Source organism: Xenopus laevis, chromosome 2S (assembly GCF_017654675.1).
Source record: "Xenopus laevis strain J_2021 chromosome 2S, Xenopus_laevis_v10.1, whole genome shotgun sequence".
Taxonomy (NCBI): Eukaryota; Metazoa; Chordata; class Amphibia; order Anura; family Pipidae; genus Xenopus; species Xenopus laevis.
In genome coordinates, this window is record NC_054374.1 from 4,207,362 (window position 1) to 4,219,659 (window position 12,298).

A 12,298-nucleotide genomic window follows, 5' to 3' on the forward strand; every position below is an offset into this window, starting at 1 on the left:
ATTTCCGTAATTTGAATCTTCATACCCTAAGTCCACTAGAAAGTCATGTAAACATGAACTTATTATTAGTGAACGCAACTATTTTTTAACGTATTGAGGATGCTGTATCAGTAGACACAAGGTGGGACATTCACTAAGATTCGTAGTTGCGCTGGCGTTCGCTTCGCCGCACTTCGCCAGGTGTATTTTTGCTAGCGCTCCGCAAATTCACTAAAATCCAAAGTTGGCTCAGGGGGTTGCGAAGTTGCACTAGCGTTAATTCACCAAGCAAAGCGAAGTTACGCTAGCGATGGTTAATTTGCATACGGCGCCAAATTGAAGTTACAATGGAGGAATATGAAGCTTCACTACACAAGCCTGGGAAACCTTCAAAACAGCAAATAAAATGTTTATTTTGCCCTACACATGTGCCCACTGTATAGTTAAGGTGCCATGAGTTAGGAAATGTAGGGGGGAAGGAGGGGAGCCCCAAAAATGTTTTCGATCTTTTTCAGCCTATCACCCATAATAAAGAAAAACCGCCAGCATTTTTTTGGGACTTAGAAAATTTTTTCACTTTTTTGGAAGCAATCCCTATCTACTCTATTGCGCTTCGCCTGGTCTGAGGTGGCGAAGGAAGTCTGGCGTAAAAGGTAGCGTTCAGAACACTGCGCTCTTCAGTGAATTTGCGTAGTTACGTCCGTTGCGCAAATTCGCCAGGCGTAAGGGTGCGAAGTAACACTAATGAAGTTACGCCAGCGTCCGTTAGTGAATCTGCGAAGTAACGAAAATGTCTAACGCTAGCGAATTCACGCTAGCGTTAGGCGCTTCGGCGCTTAGTGAATTTGCCACAATGTACACTTTTGTGTTATTGTACTATTATATGTCACCAACATATACTGTAATATATAGCTTTTATAAGTCGTATGGGACCACATGTGAGGCTCCCGAAGAGACAAAAAAAGAGAATGAGATCATTTTGATTTTACGTTTCGGATTGTCACTAAAAACATTATCAGCGTTTGATGTTTTGGTGCTGGAACGGACCGTTTCTTAGAGATCCCGTACACTTGCGTTTATTATATATATATATATATATGCAATATGATTAGGGTTGCCACCTTTTCTGGAAAAAAATACCCGCCTTCCTATCGATTTATCTTTATTCCCTATTAATAACATTGGGATCACTGACCTTCCTATATATTTATCTTTATTCCCTATTAATAACATTGGGATCACTGGCCTTCCTATATATTTATCTTTATTCCCTATTAATAACATTGGGATCACTGACCTTCCTATATATTTATCTTTATTCCCTATTAATAACATTGGGATCATATCACTGACCTTCCTATATATTTATCTTTATTCCCTATTAATAACATTGGGATCATATCACTGACCTTCCTATATATTTATCTTTATTCCCTATATATTTATCTTTATTCCCTATTAATAACATTGGGATCACTGACCTTCCTATATATTTATCTTTATTCCCTATTAATAACATTGGGATCACTGACCTTCCTATATATTTATCTTTATTCCCTATTAATAACATTGGGATCACTGACCTTCCTATATATTTATCTTTATTCCCTATTAATAACATTGGGATCACTGACCTTCCTATATATTTATCTTTATTCCCTATTAATAACATTGGGATCACTGACCTTCCTATATATTTATCTTTATTCCCTATTAATAACATTGGGATCACTGACCTTCCTATATATTTATCTTTATTCCCTATTAATAACATTGGGATCACTGACCTTCCTATATATTTATCTTTATTCCCTATTAATAACATTGGGATCACTGACCTTCCTATATATTTATCTTTATTCCCTATTAATAACATTGGGATCACTCACCTTCCTATATATTTATCTTTATTCCCTATTAATAACATTGGGATCACTGACCTTCCTATATATTTATCTTTATTCCCTATTAATAACATTGGGATCACTGACCTTCCTATAGATTTATCTTTATTCCCTATTAATAACATTGGGATCACTGACCTTCCTATATATTTATCTTTATTCCCTATTAATAACATTGGGATCACTGACCTTCCTATATATTTATCTTTATTCCCTATTAATAACATTGGGATCACTGACCTTCCTATATATTTATCTTTATTCCCTATTAATAACATTGGGATCACTGACCTTCCTATAGATTTATCTTTATTCCCTATTAATAACATTGGGATCAACCATAATTTTTACCGGCCAGGCCAGTAAAATACCGGTCAGGTGGCAACCCTAAATTATATAATATATATTATAATAATATATATTATATATGGGGTACATTTTGTGTAATATATATATATATAATGTTTATAAAACTTCAAACATAATAAATCAGCCCCTTAGCACTCACCTGACAGTTTGTACTTGACTGGTGTATTTAAAAACAAAAAACAAAAAAACAAACAGCCAAATCTTGGGCAAACTATAATGGGCACAACTTTAACTGTATTTCTTTTTTTCTCGACAGTGAAGGAGTATTTAAATGTCCAGAAGATCAGCTCCCTCTGGACTATGCAAAGGTAACGAAAAGAACAGTAACCGCTTTGTCTTGAATCTGCATCTGTTTCATCTGACCTTTTCATTGCTTATCCCTCATGGAGGTCTTTTTATATTAGTGTTAAAAGAATGCAAAAACATTGAAGCAGATTGTGCCACACTATAAAATGGCCAAGGCCATAGAAAGGGTTATTTTGTTGGCATGAAGGATCTGTTCTCCACCATTTTTAAAGGCCTCTATTTTTGTTCTTTTCTTGGAGATCTCATTTGCAATTGCCCCTGGCAGTTCTGACCACTGAATATCTGCCAAATAAAACTGCTTCAGAACCACGATATGCTGAACCCAGGAGACCCACAACAAAGGCCTTCTGTTCCAGGCTCCTTTATAAATACAGGAGTACAAACAAATCTTTTGTGTTTTGTGTCCAAGCCCAGCACAGAAGGGAGATAAAGTAAAAGTCACTAAAGCATTGAGACGTTGCAGAGAAAGGGGCATTGTGGTGGCTGTAGCAGGGGGAGAGGTGGCCCTTGTGATTGGGAGACTTGAGTTTGTCCTACCAGGCCAGCCTATCCTTATTCAGTAAGAAGTTCATATTCACTGCGTCTTTCCCTAAACACAATTTATATTCAGTTTCCTTCCACTCATAGTGACTCTATGTATAAGTGGAGTGTTGTAGTACAACTGATCTCAGAATAAATTTAAGGATTGTTTTGAAGGGAATTTCATGACAGATCTGTTCTTCATTGGGTCACAGCTGAACTGGCAGCTGCTCTTGGTTTCCACATTTTTAGCATTGGTAACAAACCCCATTACTTGGCAGGTGTTCATTCTGTCCAACACATATTCATAATCTGTCTAACCCAGAAAGGGGTTTCCTCTATTGTTGCTTTGTATATTGACTTGTTTCTTTCTCTTTCAATAGATTTATCCAGACCGAGACTTAGAAACCCAGGTCATGAGCTTGACTATACGTTGTATACATAGCGAAGAAGGGTGTCGCTGGAGTGGGCAGCTAAAGCAACTTCAGGTGAGAAGACAGAATGATACATGAAGAATCTGACTATTATTTTGGTGGGGTAGTGGCGGAACTACCTGGGGTGCTTCTTGGGGCGAAATTCCTGCAAAAATCGTCTATGGAGGGGGCGGCTTCATGACCTGCACCCGGGCCCCGCAGTGTATATTACATTACTGGGGTGGGGGATACTTAATGAAAAACTGAAGCTGTTTATTTTACCTTCATTATGTAGGTGACCCTTCAGATGGGAAACAGAGAGATGGATTCTATTATTAATACCTTCTCATTAAGACGCTAACCATTAATTAATGCAAATTGCTCTGCATATCCAGTACTAACCGTAAACCATCATGTATTCATGTGTCGCTTTTTAATGAGTCACAACACTTGTTATAGACGTGTGTGTGTGTGTGTGTGTATGTGTGTGTGTGTGTATGTGTGTGTGTGTGTGTATGTGTGTGTGTGTGTGTGTGTGTGTGTGTGTGTATGTGTGTGTGTGTGTATGTGTGTGTGTGTGTGTGTGTGTGTGTGTGTATGTGTGTGTGTATGTGTGTGTGTGTTTGTATGCATGCTAGTGAACCAGATGACTTATTTGGGCTTTACCTATTACTCATTAGATATTTAACCTATTGAAAAACAAAAAACAACAGCTCATCAAATAGTCCCAAAATGTTTCTGCCATTTGAAGTTGCACAAAAGCCCAATCTTTGACTTCTAATTGCTCTTTCGCCTACTCAGACTCACCTCAACATTTGTGCCTTCAATGTTATTCCCTGCCCGAACCGCTGCAGCACCAAACTGATTCGCCGAGACCTGCCGGAGCATATGCAGCACGATTGCCCAAAGCGCAAAGTACGGTGTGAGTTCTGCGGGACTGACTTTACTGGGGAGGCATATGAGGTAAGACTTGCTTTCTCTTCATTGTAGAATCATTTGTCCTTACTTCTACATCCTACAGCAGACTAACCAGTGTCGGACTGGGTGGTCCTGACCCACCTGGGCTGCAGCATTAGGGCCCAGGCCCCCTTTTCCACCACCCTCCATGACCCTCTGATCCAGCCGCAACCCCCCTCTGCCCCCTTACCCACATCAGCGTGGATCAGAGGGTCATGGAGGGTGGTGGAAAAGGGGGCCTGGGCCCTAATGCTGCAGCCCAGGTGGGTCAGGACCACCCAGTCCGACACTGGTTAGTCTGCTGTACGCTCAGGGCAGGAGAGAGCAGCGATCGGGTGCAGGGAGCGCAAGTTCATGTGCCCATGGGGAGTGGGTCCCGGCTTAACGGCACAATTCACCGGTGTGTGGGGTGTAAATGAACCCAACAGTTTGGCAGATACAAACAAGACAGCAATTGATATTTGAACCATCAACCTTCTTATTGTCAAGCTCAATTGGATAGTTCATGCCAAATTCACAAGCACTTTTATAAAATACCTGCACTGGGTTCTTGCTTTTGTTTTACCGACTTAGCAACAGATGCAATAAAAACATCAAAATAATCCTTTTATGGACTGATTGTTTTTCCAGGAACACCAAGGCTGCTGTCCCCAGGAAAGTGTGTACTGTGAGAATAAGTGTGGCGCTCGCATGATGAGGCGCGTGTTGTCTCAACATTCCCTGGTGGAATGCCCCAAGCGCACCCAGCCCTGCCCTTACTGCAACAAGGAGTTTGTGTTTGACACTATCCAAGTAAGACACTGAAAACAAACTGGGTTATGGGATTCAGAAATTGGCCTACTGGGCCCTTATAGCTCACAAATTTGTGTTGATATGTGCTCACAAATAGAAATGTCTTATGTGTTCCAATTAATAGAAGAAAAATTGTATACCATATATACTCGAGTATAAGCCGAGTTTTCAGCCCCCAAAATATGCTGAAAAACTCTACCTCGGCTTATATTCGGGTCAAGCGCAAAAACGGTCGCCGGCGCCTAAGAATAGTTGCCCGCATCTAAGAATAGTCACCCGCGCCTAAGAATAGTCGCCCGCGCCCTAAGAATAGTCGCCCGCGCCCTAAGAATAGTAGTCGCGCCTAAGAATAGTAGTCGGCGCCTAAGAATAGTCTCCAAGAATATTCGCCGGCGTCCAAGAATGGTCGCCGGCATCTCCAATGGGAGCAGAAACCCTCAATTTTTTGATTGAAACTTACCAGAAGCTGCTGCATTTCTCACCCTGGGCTTATAGTCGAGTCAATAAGCTTTCCCAGTTTTTGGAGGTACCTCGGCTTATACTCGGGACGGTTATACTCGAGTATATACGGTAATTTTGTATCATATGATTCTGAAATATACACCCAGACTGAAGGTTTATGGTTGGCTGTGCAAGGCAAGGCTGTAGGGGTTTGTATTTTGCTTCAGTTCGGCTAATGGTCTCAACCTGCAACCGAAATGGTTCATTCTGGACATCATTGTCATATCCAGACTACTAGACGTAAACATAGATTGTGTTTAGTTGATCATTTCCAGTAAAATATGTGTTTTAGTCCATGAACAACACTTTAATATCATCTTGCAGAGTCACCAGTATCAATGTCCAAGGTACCCAACTCCCTGTCCCAATCAGTGTGGAGTATCAAGCATTGCAAGAGAAGACCTGAGCAGCCATATAAAGGAGAGCTGCAGCTCTGCCCTTGTGCTTTGCCCTTTTAAAGACTCTGGCTGCAAACACCGGGTAAGACTTCGAGGTTTCCATTCATTAATGCAATAAAAGAAAAGTCTTTGTTGAGAAGTGAATATGTAGCAACAGGAAGACAGGACTTTAATATCGTTCCAATATAACATGTTGTCTGTATATAGAGCAGGGAAAATAAGTAGTGAACACATCAAAGATTTTCTCAGTAAATATATTTCTAATGGGGTTAGTGACAGACAAAGAACTCAAAACAAATAAGTCCATAAATTAAATTAAGTGGAATAAAATGGAATAACACAGGGAATAAGTATTGAACATGCTTATTGAATTTATTTAATACTTGGTAGAAAAGCATTTGTTGGTAATGACATTATTATTATTATTATTATTAACATGTATTTATATAGCGCCAACATATTGCGTAGCACTGTAAAGTAAATGTGATTATACAACTAAATCACATGAATTACATACATAGAACATATGGAGTTACATACATCACAATCAATACAGGTACAAAAGGTGAGGAAGGCCCTATGTATAGGCATACAGTCTAAAGGGAAGGGAGTAATACACAAGGTGTGGGAGTGGGCAAGATCGAATTAAGTGGGTGAGAAATGTGGTACTGTATGTGGTGTTGCGTTTGGTAGTTAAGCAGAGTGAGGGGAGGCTTCTCGAAAGAAGTGCGTTTTAAGAGATTTCTTGAAAGCAGAAAGGTTGGGAGAAAGTCAGACAGACCGTGGGAGAGAGTTCCAGAGGAGGGGTGCAGCCCTTGCAAAGTAGGGTGGAGCAGAGTTATGAAGTGCTTTGAAAGTCAGTGTCATTAATTTGAATTTGATTCTGAAAGGTAACGGAAGCCAATGCAGGGATTGACAGAATCGCGAGGCAGAGGAGGAGCGGTTGCTGAGGTGTATGAGCCTCGCAGCAGTGTTCATTATGGACTGGAGAGGTGACAGTCTCTGGAGGGGGAGGCCAATTAAAAGAGAGTTACAGTAGTCTAGACGCGATATGATGAGAGAGTGAATAAGAATTTTGGCAGCGTCTTGGGTGATAAATGATGGTATTTTGGATATGTTCCTTAGGTGGAAGTGACATGATTTAATAAGTGACTGGATATGAGGAGTGAATGACAGAATCTAGGATAACCCCAAGGCACCGGGCCTGGGGAGAGGGGGTGATAGTGGAATTGTTAACTATGATGGATACTTCCGGGATGTTACTGGTGTTAGTTCGAGGAAAGAGAACCATTTCAGTTTTAGAGAGGTTTAATTTAAGGTAGCGTTGTGACATCCAGGTAGAGATAGTGGACAGGCAGGAGGAGACGCGAGTTAGGAGTTCTGGGTTGAGATCAGGAGATGAGAGATAGATCTGAGTATCGTCAGCATAGAGGTGGTAGTGGAAACCATATGAGTTGATTAATTTGCCGAGGGAGGAAAATTAATCTTCAGGACGCCTTCTGTATGGAGAAAATAGTCCCGTGCATTGCTCAAGTGTGATTTGGCCCCTTCTTCCACACACACTGTCTTCAAATCTTGAAGGTCCAGGGGCCTCTTCTATGAACTCTGATCCTCCGTTCTTTCCATAGAATTTCAATTGGATTCAAGTCGGGTGATTGACTGGGCCAATCTAGCAGTTTAATTTTCTCTCTCTGAAACCAATTGAGAGTTTCTTTGGCTGTGTGTTTGGAATCATTTAATCCCAATTTATTCACCATATAATCAAATTAGCATAAAAAAAACTGAATTTTAAAAGTTCATGTGTATGGAGCATCCAAGTGAAACAAGTAATTTGTTGGAAAGGTTAAACAATGTTACTACAAGGAAGGGGAAAACATTTATTATTTCCTTGCTTTTTGACAAAAAGTTACGCGATTTCCCTCCCTGTCCCTAATTTGCATATGCAAATTAGGATTCGGATTCAGTTCGGCAGGGCAGACGGATTCGCCCGGATCCGAATCCTGGCAGAATCCCGGACCGAATCCTGGATTCGATGCACCCCTACTACAAAATAATGACTTGATCCCAAAAGAGACTTGGATTAACTCCATGGAAAGCAGAGGAAACAGACTCTAATTAAGGATATGTTTGTTTATTTGCAGACTAATGGAAAAACTGCATTTGAGGTGTTAATTCATGTTAATCTCTTATCTTGCAGAAATCATTTATAACAGCCTGCTGTGCTACGTTTGCATATGGCACTGAATTTATTTTAATGCAAGTTATACATATAGACACAAATGCACCTTGGCAGCCACATATGACCAGGCGCACGGCTATAAATAGGCCCTATATGTTGTGAGCTAAGCTTTCTCAGAATTTAGAGGTATGGGAACACTAAAACAAAAAATGCTTATGGGGGAAACCTTTTTACCCAAAAGTATAATTTCTTGACACCCAAGATTGAGTTTTTCTTCCAGATCTCTATTGTTTTTATAGTTGGAATATAATTGACATGTAGGTTTATATCATACTCAACATATTATCAGTGTAGGATACACTACTACCCAAGAATAACCTCTTGAACATCACTTGATTCGCAGTGGGCATAGGGTTTATGGTGATTGGTTGCCTAGCAGAGAAAGAACTCTTGCATGCAGCCAAACATAGGTGGGCATCACTTAGAAGATCAGGGAAATTAAAACAGTTAAGCGACTGGCCAGCCACAATCCCAAAATTGTTTTAATTTTTGTGATCATAATAAATGGTAGAGATTTTAGTTATTATTCCCTTATAAGGAAATTGTTGCTGATGGTTGGTCCTCAGCAGAGTCTGAATTCTATTTCGTACTGCACTATTCCTGTAATTATTGATTGTCACTTAGAAGGTCCATCAAAAGTGTTTCTACTGAGCCCATTGTCATATCTCCTATCATGTTTATTTGCCATTCTGATGTTTTAAATGTTTCTGCTTCTGTATTGTATTCATCTTTTCAGCCACCAATCGTTATTTGGGAATATTGTCTGGTTTATTAATATGTATGGCTATGAAAATCTAACGGAACTTATTTCCACTAACTAGAGTCCAAAGATCACTATGAGCCGACACCTGGAAGAGAACATGAGATCCCACCTCAGCATGATGTCCTCCCTCGTCAGCCGACAAAGGCAAGAAATCCTGGAGTTGAGGAAACAAGTGGAGGAACTGTCTGTCAGCAGTGAAGGGGTGCTTATCTGGAAGATTAGCGACTACTCCCGAAAAGTGCAAGAGGCAAAGGTCAGAGGCAACTATGAGTCTTTTAGCCCAACCTTCTACACTCACAAATATGGTTACAGGCTTCAGGTTTCTGCCTTTCTAAATGGAAATGGCAGTGGAGAGGGAAATTATCTGTCTGTGTACATACGGGTTCTACCTGGGGAATATGACAACCTACTAGAATGGCCCTTTTCATATCGTGTCACCTTTTCCCTTCTTGACCAAAGTGACCCATCCTTGTCCAAGCCCCAACATGTAACAGAAACTTTCAACCCTGACCCCAACTGGAAGAACTTCCAAAAGCCCACTTGTTCCAGAAATTCACTGGATGAAAGCACCCTTGGCTTCGGCTATCCTAAGTTTATTTCCAATGAGGACATAAGGAAACGAAATTATTTACGCGATAATGCCATATTCTTACGAGCATCAGTGGAAATCCCACAAAAGATCATTGTGTAATTGAATACTTGAAATCTGAACTCCGTTTGAACTTTGCTCTGTGAAGAGTTTATTTAATATGGGTGCCCAAGCTCCATGAAGGAGAAGGGTCACTAAAGGAGTACAAGACGCTGGAGTGTTCACACCTTTGTACATTTTTATTATGAGGTTCTGTGACCAAGTCAACTGTGAACCCCTGTGGAGAGTAGACAGTTGTGCCTAATCAGGTTGCATTCTGGAGAATTCAGTTCTGAAGAAACGACTTAAGACAGAAATGGGCTGAGATACTGTCAGCATAGACTGTGCTGGAAGGCTGAGCATGGAACTTTAAAGCTGGTCTGCAGCTTTTGAACAAGATTCTTAATGATTGGAAAGAAGTCCTAAAAAAAAGAAATCTGGGGAGCCTCTTGCATTATACAAAGTCATCTCCAAGACCTGATGGAAAATAAACTTGTCTGTATGACATCAAGTAAGCTCTAGGTTGCCTCAAAGCTTAGGGTTCTCACATTCTCATGGGAGATTGTTGTTATGAGAACTATCCAACCAGCTAGGTGCTACCATGAAGCCAAAGTGTCCAATCAGAGGAAGAACTGAGAGACTTGCCTTTTCCATTAGGAAGCCTGCAGATGGTATGGATGCTCTACCTCAAGGGAAATTATATGGTGCTGGAATATTGTGTAACCACAATGGGAAACATTCCGTGTGTGTTTCTAGGTAACTTGCAGCACTCGCAATGAGTGTGTTCTTTGGTCCTTCTCTGATTTAAAAGATTTTTCACATTTATGGCCAATTAATGCATCATTAAATGCAAATATTCTGTGAAATAACAGGACTGTGTCCTGTGGGCCCATATAGGACCTGTGGGGATGACCTTGTTTGTATACTGGTTCACACGACAGCACACATTTTCTAAGTTTATATACTTTTTACGCTTTTGTAATTAACAGTTTGATAATTAAATGCTCTGGATCCTTTGGCCTTTGATTCAACTGAATTTTTTAAGCTCTTGGTTTTAATCATTGAACAGTGGTGTGAAGAGAGTGCTCTGTATGTACAGTATGATGTCTATAGTTAGCAGTATGTACATATCCTAAAATAGAATAGGTCTTTTTATTATTGGATCAATAACCTATTTGCCAACAGTGCAAAACCATTCCCTTAAAGGAGGAATGTCTTAACCGGTGCCACCCCACTTGCTCCATCTCTACAACCTCCAGCAATCCTCAAAAGGCGCTTGGGCATGACAGAAGTTGTAGTTCAATGGCTGCCAAGGGATTGCAGGTTTAGACAGATCTCCTTCAGAACTGTGGAAATATAACACCTATTTTTTGCTAAGATAAAACTGCTTTTGACCAAGAATCCATGGATTGATTGCTCTGTGAGAATTCTGTAGCTACTTGTTGGCTATCTTTGCCCTAAATAGAAAAAGCAATAAAAATGATGTAAATCACTGCAGCACATATAGCTGCATATAGTCTTATGTGCCTGAAGCTCACTTGGCACTTTGAAGCACACAATATAATGGTGCAACAAGTACTGCTGCAGACTAGGGGTCTTTATCTCCTGCCCTTTCCACTTCCCAGCAACCACCTTCCACCTTAACCCTAAAAAAACAAACAAGTTGCGGTTCACCAGTTGGTTGAGGGATGCGGAACATGCAGAACATTCATCTACCTGTCCTTCCAACCGGCCTTGTTTGTTTTGCTGGAATAGGGGAATATATAGTATGTAAAGCTTGGGTTCTTTGGGATGAAGTTCTTGTCTGTACAGTTGATTCTGCTGATTCAGCAATAGAAAGGTAATAACTCGGCCTATAGTTCATAACAAAAATTTTGTGGAATAGACTGTGTATACCAACAGAGCAATAACAGGCAGATCCTATAAACGGAGATGGCTGCCCATAAATAAAGAATGATGATGATGATGATCATGGAAGTAAGTGTAAAGGATGAAGACACCTATGAACTACTGAACATCTTTATAATCAAATTATTACACAAGTAGTCTGTATCCTAAATTAAACACAGAATGCAATCTCTTAATTACACCTAGGATTAAATACATGATTTAGTTAATATTATAAATGGCAGGTGCCATTCAATAATAAATGAATGTTCATTAAGGACTCCTTATTATGTTCTGCTGCATATAACAGCCATAGAAGCTAATGTCCTTGCTGGACAGTGCGCCATCACTTATCTGCCTTCAGCTGTTTATCTGCCCATTTTTCATCCCAAACATATAAGAGTTGCAGGATTATACCAGAATAGTATCTGGTGAATTAGGAGAGCTCTCCTAAAGCTGAATAAGAGTTTGAAATCCATGGTCATATGGTCAATGAATTCTACAGGCCCTTATGAAGGTGTCCAACTCACCTGAATATAAACTTGAAGACCTGTTCATTTAGATCCGTAGATTTTTCTTTGGTCTGTACTACGTGGCTTACCTGTAGAACCTTGAAGTCTTGATGTATAGGAACAAGAATACA

At 40.2% G+C, this 12,298-nt stretch overlaps 1 protein-coding gene across 1 annotated transcript in view; it reads left to right on the plus strand.

Annotated features, from left to right (window-relative positions):
- traf4.S (TNF receptor associated factor 4 S homeolog) overlaps positions 1 to 11,702 on the plus strand; it is a 42,054-nt gene extending 30,352 nt beyond the window's left edge. The window contains exons 2-7 of the mRNA XM_041583318.1: positions 2,509 to 2,560; positions 3,461 to 3,565; positions 4,292 to 4,453; positions 5,078 to 5,239; positions 6,065 to 6,220; positions 9,199 to 11,702. Of these exons, the coding sequence (XP_041439252.1) occupies positions 2,509 to 2,560; positions 3,461 to 3,565; positions 4,292 to 4,453; positions 5,078 to 5,239; positions 6,065 to 6,220; positions 9,199 to 9,831 (1,270 nt within the window). The 3' untranslated portion in view covers positions 9,832 to 11,702. The remainder of the gene's footprint in view (positions 1 to 2,508; positions 2,561 to 3,460; positions 3,566 to 4,291; positions 4,454 to 5,077; positions 5,240 to 6,064; positions 6,221 to 9,198) is intronic.
- The last annotated feature ends 596 nt before the right edge of the window (positions 11,703 to 12,298 follow it).